General features: G+C 39.0%; 1 protein-coding gene across 1 annotated transcript in view; it reads right to left on the reverse strand.

Annotated features, from left to right (window-relative positions):
* The window catches only part of MYO5A (myosin VA), a 228,597-nt gene that overhangs the window by 118,528 nt on the left and 96,622 nt on the right, over positions 1-13,447 (reverse strand). The window contains 1 exon segment of the mRNA XM_017885963.1: positions 5,547-5,703. Within this exon segment, the coding sequence (XP_017741452.1) occupies positions 5,547-5,703 (157 nt within the window).

Below are 13,447 nucleotides of genomic sequence, written 5' to 3' on the forward strand. Positions count from 1 at the left end.
TTTTTTTTGAGACAGAGTCTTGCTCTGTCACCACGCTGGAGTAGTGTCACAATCTCGGCTCACTGCAACCTCCGCCTCCCAGGTTCAAGCGATTCTCCTGCCTCAGCCTCTGGGATTACAGGCACATGCCACCACGCCCAGCTAATTTTTGTATTTTTAGTAGAGACGGGGTTTCACCATGTTGGCCAGGCTGGTCTCAAGCTCCTGACCTTGTGATCCACCCACCTCGGCCTCCCAAACTGCTGGGATTACAGGCGTGAGCCACTGCACCCAGCCAAAACTGATTCTTTTAAGAACAGAACCACTTTTGCCACTGCAGGCACAGGTGTACGCTTTGCTCACTGCACAATCACACAGATATATACTAATAGTTCTTATTTGTCTTGTTATTCTCACAAAAATGATTTTCAGAAACAGCAGACCTGAACTCAGAGGTTAGAATATTTTCATAACACCTTTTGGGTTATCTGAACGTTCATGCCAGCAAAGAAAGAGAACAGAGGAGAATGAGAGCTGCCAAGGCACGGGCTTTGTTAGGTAAGTTTCAGGTTTTTATATTTTTCCAAAAAACTTCACCTGCTTTACATAAATAAAATGGTTAAGACCAATCAATATTTCCTGGAAATGCTGCTCTGGTGCTCAGGGTCTCTTTAGCCTGATATTTCTATCACCTTATCCTGTGGCAACAAAGGTCCAGTTAGACTGTTTATTAGCAGAGTATTAGTATTACCCACTCAATTTAAAGGCCATTTTCAGAACCAGAAAAAGAAACATTTGACTTTGGATCTTGACAGTTAAATCTAGCTTACAAAATATCTGCTACAGAATGCAGAGAATATAACTCGCTGCTAAATGTTTTATATAACCTTAAAATTTTTAATGCCATGTGTCTTTCTGATTTAGGTAACTCACTTCTATAATTTTTTTTTAAGGCAAAGCAAAAAAAAGGTGTAGTCAGAAAAGCAAGTGTTTACATAATGCATATATTAAATGTTTAATAAGCAAATTTCACAAAAGATTAATCTCTTTCACCTTCACAAAGCCTATGTTAGGATTAGTATATTGAAACTACAGCAGAGAGAAAGATGTGAAAATACAATGTAGTTTTAAGAGTGATACAAATGTAAGTAATGAAAACAGTAGTAACACAGCCATACAAGTCAGCACATTAGATTCTTTGATCAATCAAAGAAAACATATTTTCACTTTCTGAAATAGAGTGTAGATATCATCCTATTTTGTTTTGGCAGTGAGGACATTGCTATATTTTAGATTAACATTTTAAAATCTTTTCTAGAAAAATAAGAATAAGAATATCTTCCTGGCAAAATTACAGAAGGATCTAATGTAGCCTGAGATAATTTATCTATTCATTTACTCAGATGTTACCCCTCTTGATATTACAAAACACCACAGCAAAAAAAAGTCTGTACACTGTCTCACTACTTTATTTAGAAAAGGAGATTAATTATAAATGCAGGCTTTTCTCTCAACACAATATATTCTTTCAAAGAGCAAAGGAAAGGTTACATGCGGTAGAAGTAGCAGCAGCTACTCAATAAACACTCAGTAAGTATTAGTTACGGTCCTAAGCACTAAGCAAGTGGAGGAAGGGTGGGCCACAGCTTCTCCTCCTTCCTCAACTCTTACCCCACCTTCCACATATCATCTCTCCCCATCTACTCAGACTGGGGGTCAGAGTGGCCCACCTGTCGAAACACCACCACATTGTGAGAAGAGGCAGGGATTGACTAGAGTTGAAGCAGATCCTTTTGTTTTCAAGTAAAATGCATTTAAACATAGACAAACAATGGTGGAAAGAACAAATGAATTAGAAGCCCGAAGACCTATCAGACCAGACCCTATTATCAACTTGCCATTATTTAATCTCTTTGAGGACCATTAGTATCCTCAAATGTAAATTGACTAGGATAGTGGAACTCTAGCGTTCTTTTTAAAAAATAAAATTATTTGATTCTAAGTCCTGAACCTGATAGCGAAAGAAATTTCTATACATAAACAGTACCTTTTGTCCACTCCCTCAATTGTTGCCTCGGCCACATAAGCACTGTATTCACAAGAGACTCCCTAATACTATTTTCACTTTAATTAGCAAGAAGCCACTAAAGGAAAAAATAAATTTTATGATCTTGGTAATCTTGGTTTTACTATTTTAATGTAATGATGCATGAGCCACTTCTTTGCTAAATGGAGAGGAAAATCTTCAATTATGGTTATTGAAATTAAAAAGGAACAATTGGCCAGGTGCGGTGGTTCATGCCTGTAATCCCAGCACTTTGGGAGGCCAAGGCGGGTGGATCACCTGAGGTCAGGAGTTCAAGACCAGCCTGACCAACATGGTGAAACCCCATCTCTATTAAAAATACAACAGTAGCTGAGCATGGTGGCATGTGCCTGTAATCCCAGCTACTCGGGAGGCTGAGGCAGGAGAATCACTTGAATCCAGTGGGTGGAGGTTGCAGCGAGCTGAGATCATGCCATTGCACTGCAGCCTGGGCGACAAGAATGAAACTCTGTCTCAAAAAAAAAAAAAAAAATTAAGATCCAGGCCTGGTACAGTGGCTCACGCCCATAATCCCAGCACTTTGGGAGGCTGAGGCAGGAGGATTGCTTGAGCCCAGGAGTTCATTTGAGATCAGCCTGGGACAGGCTGAGACAGAGCAAGACCCTGTCTCTTAAAAAAAAAAAAAAAGTTTCAGTGTGCTATTCCCATCTTACAATGAAAATTTCCAGGAAAAAATGCAAACATCATGAAATGGAGCAAATAGAGTAATTATCTGTACATCATTCACATTTTGCAAAAGAAGCCTACGCTGAGAATGAGGAGCTTCCTTTTTGAAGAATAATGTACATATCTCTTTAGACACTGGATTATAATGTTAACCGTATAGGATGCTGATTATCCCATGAGGAGTTTCAGCAGATCACTGGAGACGCAGATATACCTTTCCTGATATCACAGCAAAGGGCTCTGATATAGGGACATAGTCTCAAAATGATTCAAAGCTACAAATTTTTCAGACTACATACTCAGTATTTTACCTATGTTTTCTTCCAGTAACTGATCTTCAGCTCCATATTACATTTCCATCTTTCAAATTGAGATGCCCTTTTTTGTAGTTATTGAAAATTAGTTCAACTCTTTACCAAATTTTTCTTAATCCAAATTCTTATAGATGAACAATTTCTAATTATTTAGACAGACTAAATAACAGAGAAGGAAGCAGGTGAGCATAGCTGATCCCTTTATCTTTTACGTTCATCCCAGCAAGCAGGGCATATTCTTTATAATTGCATATTGTAAGTATTATCTTTGACTGCTGTGGTTTGGATATAACATGTCCCCACCAAAATTCATGTTGAAATTTGATCACCAATGTGGAGGTGCTGGGAGGTGGGGTCTAGTGGGAGGTGTTTTGGTCATGGGGGCAAATCTATAGTGAAAGCCTTGGTAAAGTTCTCCTGCAGTGAGTTCTCCCTCTGGTGAGACTGGATTAGTTCTCTCGGGACTAGATTCATTTCCACTGGAGTGGGTCGTTATGAAGTCAGGAGGCCCTCAGGTTTCCCCTGTTTGCGTGTGTCCACTTGCCCTGTGACATTCTCTGCCATGTTATGCAGCACACCGGCCCTCACCAGAGGCCTAGCAGATGCCAGAGCCATGCTTACTGTATAGCCCACAGAACCATGAACTAAATAAATCTCTTTTCTTTATAAATTACCCAGCCTCAGGTATTCTGAGGCTACAGTTACAGCAACACTAAATGGACTACGACAGTGGCTATTCCAAATTTTTAATATCACTCCTACTAATACAATTCAAATCTGTGTTGTAGAAAACCAATAAAGTTTTTTTTTTTGAAAGAGGTAATAAAATAGTTGACTCTACTCATGAAAAATTCTAGAAGGTTCATTCTAGACTTCAGTTATCCTCAAAGACAACTTCAAATCCTAGTATTATATGGTCCAGGCCCAGAAGACATGGGATTACCCAATGCTATCACATTCAAGACTTCGGGATATTCCAGTGCTAGGGACTAAAATGGCTGGAACTGTTGTCAAATACCAAGAATCTGTCATGACCAAAACCAGTCAAAACAACAACAGCAAGAAAAGAAGCCATGCTGTTTTCTGACCCCAAACCAAAAACTGGCTCCACAGATTCTATTTCCCCAATATTAACACCAGTGACATCCAGCACTGTATCTGTAGCTTACATTCTTTCAAAATCTTAACATCTGCTTAACATTTTCACTATTCTCTTTCGGTGCAAGCATCTGTTTCTTCCTGTTCATCCTATTTCAGAAAGCATTCCCAGTATTTTTTTCCATAGCACATCCAGCCCAAGAAACCTCTGAATTTCCCCATCATATCTTGTTTTTCGATCCCAAAAAGTAGAAGTCCTGCTGCTCTAGAGGGCAGCCCTACAGATAAGAGGTCACAGCATTCTGTTCTGAAGTGTCACACGCAACACTGCAAACCAAGCACAATTACCTCTAGATAGATTATTGCAAAAACCACTTGTACCACAGGTGCACGAGGCCGATTTTAACTCCATCTGTGTTTGGGTGACAAATAAGGCTTGACAAAGGAAAAAGACAGGAATAAAAAAATGCCGATTTAAATTTTTAACAAGGGAAGTTTGCTTCTGCATGTCCAAACTAATTTCTCTTCATTTAACAAAATTAATTTTTCTCCATTTAATAAGTCTTCATATAAAACTATAACTTTCCAAAATCATATTAATAGATAAATAATACTCTACAAATCCTAAAATACTCAAATTCTCACACAATTAGTTCCATTTTCATTGGTGTAGGCATTTCTACTTTGTATATGGTGCACTCGAATTTTGAAAGCACATCCTTTCATAGTTCTTCCCCTGTCAAAACCTTACAGTTACTGAATGTCTTTTACAAACCTATAGCTGTGTTACATTCTTGACAGAACAACAACAACAACAACAAAGCTTATAAAGATCATAGTTTAAGTTTACAGTTCAAATCTAGAAAGAAAATTAAAACTTTAGCTATATTAAAATTTAAGCCAACTTAGGTTGAACTAAGTACAGAAAATGAAATATGGGCAAAGGAATAATGAAACTCATTCATACTTGAGCATAACAAATCTTATGTTTTAGAAGGAGCATAAATAAGAACTCAGGACTTGGGGGAAATGAGTCACTTGTACTTCTGGCACAAGGAAAGGAACAATAGATATGAGTCAGTTAATGAGGAGAAGGAAACTTAATTGCTGCCTGGTATTTAGGGGCAACAATTTCGCTAGTAGGTCAAAAATTCAGGATTATAGACTAAAGCAGATTCTGCTATAGCTGGGCTTTATTAAAACGTCTACCTTACCAAATTTTACTTTTCCTAGATTTTTTATAAACATGTAGAAAAGTATTTTCTTAATTTTAGTGGCTGGGAGACCCCGGGCTTTCTGAGACATGCTGTATCAATCAATTTCTTGAGCATGTTTCTTATCAAGAGAATATAGGAAGAAAGCCGAAGACTCTGCTGTCTTACCTCCATGATGGGGTTGGAGGCCAAGACCTTTTCCTCCACATTGGCCTCACTGGCAGAACCACTCACAGTTGCAAAGTATCGCATGGCATACTTAGCTGAGACTGTTTTTCCTGCCCCAGACTCTCCACTTACGATGATGGACTGATTTCGTTCATCTCTGTAAAATAAAAAATAAAAAAAAAGTAACTGCCAGTGCTGCCTGTAGCAGGATTAATAATGGAACCTATGGTCTCTATGGAAGTAGGGGGCCAATTAATGGATTTTTTGGTCAATACTGGTGCTGATAACGCCAAGGTCGCAGGTTCAATCCCCATACCGGCCACCAGAAATAATATTGCCCAGAATTTTTTTTTTTTTTTTTTTTTTTAAGGAATCAGAGAACAGATGGCGTTGAGAGGATATTTATTATTTAGTGCACCAGCCCAGTCGGATTAAGCATTCCAAATGGACTGAGCCTGAACAAAGAGTAAGTTACTCTTTCTTTTAAAACATTTCATGGCGGTCGGGGGGAGATCTGTGCAGGGGGAAAGCATATGTACAGAAGCGAGAAACAAAGACAGTTATTCAAGTTAATGAGACATGACATTACATCATTTCTTACTTTCAAGAAAAAGTATGTTTGTATGACTTGGGGTTTATCTGTCGTAGTGACTTTGCAGCCTGCACAGCCTAGGAGGAAACATGGGTCTTTCACACATGCCTGGGAAAGGAAGCAGAGATAAGCGCCTCGCTAGCCAAAGAAAAACAAGGCAGGTTAATTTTTAAGGACCTCAGCTCTTTCTCTTTCTGAACGGGGATTTGGGTTTTCTTACATACAACTGAGTTTCTGCTTACACATTCTTTAATTTCTTTTAATTCCTGTTTCACTACCCACTTGGGAATGTGATTAACATTATTTCTTCTCTGTTCTTTGTGATAAGGCACAGTGACTTTTGCTGGTTCATACATGCAACAATGTGGAAAGGAACATAAGAATGATATTTCCATTAGCCGGGCGCGGTGGCTCACGCCTGTAATCCCAGCACTTTGGGAGGCTGAGGCAGGTGGATCACCTGAGGTCAGGAGTTCGAGAACAGCCTGACCAACATGGAGAAACCCTGTCTCTACTAAAAATACAAAATTAGCTGGGGTGGTGGCACATGCCTGTAATCACAGCTACTGGGGAGGCTGAGGCAGGAGAATCGCTTGAACCTGGGAGGCGGAGGTTGTGGTGAGCCAAGATCGCGCCATCGCACTCCAGTCTGCGCAAAAAGAGCGAAACTCTGTCTCAAAAAAAAAAATAAAAGAATATTTCCTAAAATAATATCTACTTATAAATTAAAAAGTAACAGAGAAGAAGAAGATATCAAACATTAAATTAGAGAGCATCACAACTAAGGATGAATCTGCAATAGAGGGCCTCTGAATTCTTATGCATACAAATCTCGAACATATTATTTCATTACTAAAGAATTACTTCAATATCTTACAGTACTGTTGTCAACCACTTCAGGAGATACTCTTTGGAGCCACAGAAAAGAAATTTAAATTTATACTATTTAATTAAAGTTACAAAACCATTTAAAATATTTTAAATTATCTACCAGCTAACAATCCGCAAAATGGTGTCTCCTACAAACTCCAGTTCCTACTAAAGTATCCTCATCACTAGAGAAGAAATAGTCCATTTGCTGGCTTGGCTTCATTCAACTATAAGTTAAGTAAGGTCACGATCTGTATCCTCATGTGGTTGATGGATGTTGTGGTTTGAATGTTCTCTCCAAAATTCATGTTGAAATTTCATTGCCAACATCATAAAATTGGGAGGTGGGGCCTTCAAGAGCTGATTAGGTCATGAGGCCCCTGCCCTCAGGAATGGATTAATGGCATGAATGTAGGAGTGAGTTAGTTATCATGGGAGTGGGCTCCTGATAAAAGAATGAGTTCAAGCTGATTTTCTCTCTGCCTCAAACGCTCATGTGCCCTCCTACTACTGAATGACCTTCACCAGATGCCAGCACTGTGCTCTTGGACTTTTCAGCCTCCAGAACAGTGAGTTAAATAAACTTTTGCTCTTTAGGAATCACCCAGTCTATGGTATCCTGTTATAGCAGCAGAAACTGGACTAAGACAGTCATCTAATAGGAAAGACAGGCCAGTAATTCAAGATTGTAATACACGTGGTGGGGCAGTAAGAGGAAGAACAGGTTATCAGGGAAGGTTCCCTAGAGATGACAGCTGTATAAGGTCTACAAAAATGAGTAAGAGAAAGCAAACAAGGACTACAAGAAGGCGGGAAGGGTACATTCCAGGCAAAGGGGATAGCATAAATGAAGGCTCCGAATCAGAAGTTTGGAAAGAACAGATCACTCAGTTTAGCTGGAAAATGAAGTAAAGACAGATTTATGATTTCTGGCTTGGCCAGTCCTTTCAAGGGCCTCCACAATGATCCTAAATAGGCTGGGTACTGGGTTCTTTGTAGGGAGGTGAGCTCTTCTGACCTGTTTCCAGAAGCTCTAATGTGAACTAAAAGCCCTCACTTAAAAATACTGCTTCATTCATTCATTTAACAAACACATAATGAGTAGCCACAAAGTGCTAATCACATTATGGAAATAAACGACTCTAGGGTCATAGTCAATTGAGAGAGACTAGAAAGGACACAGTTAAAACGCAGTTGGAAGTAACTGCTATAAAAAAGGTCTATCTAAGATACTATGAAAGTAGAAAGGAAGAGTATGGAACCAGCAGGAGATGTGAGGAACAGATGTCAGGAAAGCATTTCCAGAGAAGGTAATACCAGAATTGAGAGGGTAATACCAGAATTGACTCACATGATCATTAGGAGAAAACCACGTTCTGTGAGAATAAGGAAATGGGAGTTAAATTATGTAGAAGCACTTGAAACCCCAGGAAACAATTATTCAAGGATGAGCAAGGGAGAGAGAGAGAGAAAGAGAGAAAGAAAATGAGAGAGAGAGAGAGAGAGAGAGGCAGGGTTGGAGAGGATGTCTGTTAGACTTTATTTTCCTCTTATGGTCATAGGTGACCTTATATCTATTTGGTCTGTCGGGTCTCTCCTTATAGTTTTCATTTTATACAATATATATTATTTTATAGATTTTCCTTTTGAATTTTATCCTTTAAAATATGTAATCTCTCTAGTTTATCATGGTCATATCAAACACTATTCATATCTTCCAAGATCATCAACTTAAACTTAATAAACATACTTTCAATTACATCTATGGCATTAACACGGAAATTAAGTAATGCGTGCCTCAGACCTGAGTAATGCAGAACACGACTTAATATCTCCACCTATGTTGATGTTAACTCTCTGATAACCACCCATTGAGTGTTGTCATGTACCGTGATGAAGTGTACACGCACCTGCACCTAGGTCTAAATTTTTAGCTTATAAACAAACACGGCCATGTGAAACAAAATCTACAGCTTTACATTTTTGCAGGCAACCAATCTGTTTCTCCCTTTTTTTGATCCCTTGTTAAAAAGAAAAAATATTAAGTTAGTGCAATAAAATGCTTTCTTTCAAAACTGTGTTTTACCGTGGTGTCTTAAAGATGTGGCTTCATTGAGACTTTAATCTCTCTCTTGTTAGAGAGATGCTAAGTTTTTCTATATTATCTCTCATCAAAATCAAGCTGCTCTGCTCTCTGTCTCTCTCTGATTCCTACTTTTAATTAATCTCAAAAAGAAAATGCTTAAACCCTAAAGTTAATACTAGACAATGAGTTTACAATTATAATATTAATTTTATTTTTGAAGCATAACTATTTACTATGAAAAAGGTTGCTGGCACTGTTGAATGCTGTGCTTTAGAGAGGCAGACAGACTCCCAGGAAATGAAAACAAGTGTTCCCTAGAGATACTTGCTGAGGTCACTCAGTTCCTGGTGAGAAGCTTGTCACATGGCTATCAGATCCCCTCAAATCAACCTGAGTTTTCTGTTCCATCAGTACACAGCCTATACACTATATAAAGATGCTATAGCAGAAATAGCCAATTATATTTGTTTATAACTTTTACACACTCTAGTGCTCTAATATGTACTGTATTTTATTCCTCCTGTAACCTTCTGGGGTAGAAAATATTCAGTAAGTCCCAAAGTAGTAGTTTAATGTTATGGTTTGAATGTGTTCCCCAAAGTTCATATGTTGCAAACTAAATCCTCAATGCAACAGTGTTGAGAGGTGAGACTTTAAAATGTCACTAGGCCAGGCATGGTGGCTCACGCCTGTAATTCCAGCACTTTGGGAAGCTGAGGCAGGAGGATCACTTGAGCCTAGGAATTTGAGACCAGCCTGGGCAACATAGTGAGATTCCATCTCTACAAAAAAGAAAAAATTAGCTGGGCATCATTGCACATGCCTGTAGTCCTAACTACTTGGGAGGCTGAGGTGGGAGGATCATTTGAGCCTCAGAGGTTGAGGCTGCAGTGAACCATGACTGTGCTACTACATCCTTGCCTGGGTGACATAGTGAGACCCTGCATTTAAAAAAAAAAAAAAAAAAAAAAAGGTGACTAGGTCATGAGGGCTCTGCCCTCATGGATGGATTTATGCAGTCATAATGGAAGTGGGTTAGTGATTGCAGTAATGGCATCCTGATGAAAGAATGAGCTTGGCCCCCTTCCTGTCTCTGTCTTACATGCTCTTACCCTTCCACCTTCCACCATAAGATGATGCAGCAAGAAGGCCCTGAACTATAGATGTAGCCCATCAACCTTGCTCTTTCCTGCATCCAGAACAATGAGCCAAATAAATTTCTGTTCACTATAAATTACCCAGTCTGGTATTCTGGTATACTAGTATAAAACAGACTAAAGTACTCATAAAAATGGAGAATTCTAAAGAGAAATTATTTACTGTGAGCTGGGGTCATCTGAAAGTAAAACCTGAGTGGGATAATGAAGTATAAATATAAATTAGACAGATAAAAAAGCATGGAGCAAGACATTCTATGCTAAACAAAAGATGCAGAAATAGAACTATGCCATCTTAATGTGAGGGAACAGACCTGTTAGAATACGGCCAGGTAGCTGAAGGTAAGAAAACTAAATGACAAAGAAGAAAGGCTTCAGAGTCTCAAAGCTGGATTCAAATTTCAGCTCTCAGATACCATTTATTAGCATATGGCCTGGACAAGTTACTTTCCTCACCTGTAAAGCAGTGGTGATCTGCTCCAGGGATGTAATGAGGATTACATGCCTTGCACCATGTTTGGTACATAGTAGACCTCTAAATATGGTAGCTATTTACTAATTTAAGTTAACCCACCTTTATATAACATATATAAAATTATCCTTATGAGGTACCATGTATTACTTGAAGCCTATTTGCATAAACAGGATACTTAGCATCACAGGGCAGCTGAGTCTCAGCTGAAACAGAAGAGATTTTATCATCTGCAATACTGTGCACTTGACCAGTGAACCTCTGCACAGTGGCGCACCCTGAGACCACATAACCAAATGATGGAAGGGGCCACCCTAAGGAAGGGCCTGGTAATAAATAAATTCAGAAATAATAAAACCAGATGAGAGGCTCAAGTCAATGAAAAGAGAAATGTAGACATAAGACCCCATAATGATGACAACTATGATGGTAAGAACAGATCATATTTGAATAGAACTTAGTATTTTTCGAAGGGCTTTTGTGTGTATCACCTAATATAATTTTCACCTCCAAAGTAAGCAGGAGAGACATGTTTTCCTCTTTGGAGGAAAGAGTAACACCAAGAGGTTAGATGGTTTGTCCGAGGCTGATGACTGGCATAGAGTAGAGCTGGGTTGTTACACCCCACATCTCTTGATTTCCAGGAGAAAGTCTACGCAATGCTTCTTCTGCTTTGTTACACAGCTACCTACAATGGTCTCCCCTCAACTAAAAAGAAAAATGTTTATGCATTAGTTCTCATCAAATATAAAGATAACAAATACATACCACAGAAACCTATAAATGTAAAACTAGACCATCAGTGACACTGTTCCATTTTATAGATGATAAAATGGAGACTGAGGGAGACCAGATTTGAGCTTATATGGTCAGTTATTGGTAGATAGTGACTAGTACAGATGTCTTTTTCACTAGACCAAAGTTAATTGCATATGACTAACTTATTTCAAGCAAATTTAAATAAATGAAACTTAGTCAATAAAACTGATTTACACTATCACTCACAGTGGAGAGAAAACACAGCAAAAAAAATCAATCAGCACTACCTGGTTTTAAGGAAACAGCACAAAACAAAACAAAAACCCTAGTTCCAGCATGAGAAAAGACTGGCAAGAATGTCAAACAAGAATAAGATAAAAAAATAGGTATGGCAGTCCACTGAGTTTTTCTCCATGGTAAGTCAACAAGGACAATTAAAATTAAAAGGCTATTCTAGGAAGGTATTTTATGAGGGCATTGTACTCTCTAAGGAGCATGTTTAAAAAGAAGCCATGAGTCAAGGATCCTGCTCAAGGATCCTGGTTATTGCTGATGTCACTGGACATACATCTGCTTGGAAAGAATCCCTAGTATGAGTTTTGTTTTTACGATAGATGTCAAAAACATCTTTTCAACCTTAAAGATCTAAATTAGAACTCTGCTCCTTTCCCCCTACTCCCCACCCCACAACACACACAACCTGCTCTTCCTGCCAGGTGCTCAGTTCAAATCCTTACTGCCATCTTTAACTCCTCTTTTTCTCAAATAACCCCACATAAGCAAGCCTTTGGCGGTTCCATCTTAAAAATATATCCAGAATTTATCTGCGTTTTACCATCTCCACTAATTAAATGATCATCTCTTGCATGGATCAAGGCAATAACCTCCCAACTAGTCTCCTGGCTTCTAACCTTGCTCCAGCACAGTATGTTCTTTAATTTTTTTGTAACTTTACTTTTTTGCTTTTGTTTTTGTAGATAAGGTCTTGCTCTGTCACCCAGGCTGGAGTGCAGTGGCGCCATCTTGGCTCACTGCAGCCTTCAACTCCCGGGCTCAAAGGATCCTCTCACCTCAGACCTCTGAGTAGCTGGGAGTAAAGGCACATGCCACCATGCCTGGCTAATTTTTGTATTTTGTTTGTAAAGGCAGGGTCTCATTATGTTGCCCAGGCTGGAGTGTAGTAGCACAATCATAGATTACTGTAACCTTGAATTCCGAGGCTTAAGTGATCCGCCTACAGACGCGCGCCACCATGCCCAGCTAATACTTTTATTGTTAATCACACCTGACTTCATGGGGTAGGAATTCCTGTCTATTTAATTTGTATCCCCCATGCCCAGAACAGTGCCTGGTGTCTGGACAGTGTTCAATAAATCTCTATTAGATGAACGATGAATTGTACCTTCCCTGAAGACATGAGGGATCCCTAGAAATGATGGTAATGTGAAACACCAGGATTTGCATCTGGAAAGATGACATCTTTGTTTGACAAGAAAACAATGGCAAGAAATGATCCTGCAGCAGTTATTCCCTACTGTAAGCCTAAACAGATATAGTCTATTTAACTGTTGTGGCAGATGTTATGGGTACAGATCTATTTATATAAATGGTAAATATAATACCATATCTGATTGAGGCATATTTTAAAACTGTCTGAAAAAGAAAACCAAGCAAAAGGAAAAAAGACAACCTTCAGTTAAGAAATCACCTTGAGTGACTGAGTCACAACACATCATAATGAGAAGAAGAAATTACAGGAAACCAAGGTAAATCTAAAGGTAGAAAGCCATAAATATTTGTATAAACCTAATACTATCTGTGAATGACCAGTAACAAAGATGGTAAGAGCTATGCTTTTGTATTTAAGACTACTACTTTCCAGCCGGGCGCGGTGGCTCAAGCCTGTAATCCCAGCACTTTGGGAGGCCGAGACGGGCGGATCACGAGGTCAGGAGATGGAGACCA

The sequence above is a fragment of the Rhinopithecus bieti genome, unplaced genomic scaffold (genome assembly GCF_001698545.2).
Source record: "Rhinopithecus bieti isolate Rb0 unplaced genomic scaffold, ASM169854v2 scaffold_14454, whole genome shotgun sequence".
Classification (NCBI taxonomy): domain Eukaryota; kingdom Metazoa; phylum Chordata; class Mammalia; order Primates; family Cercopithecidae; genus Rhinopithecus; species Rhinopithecus bieti.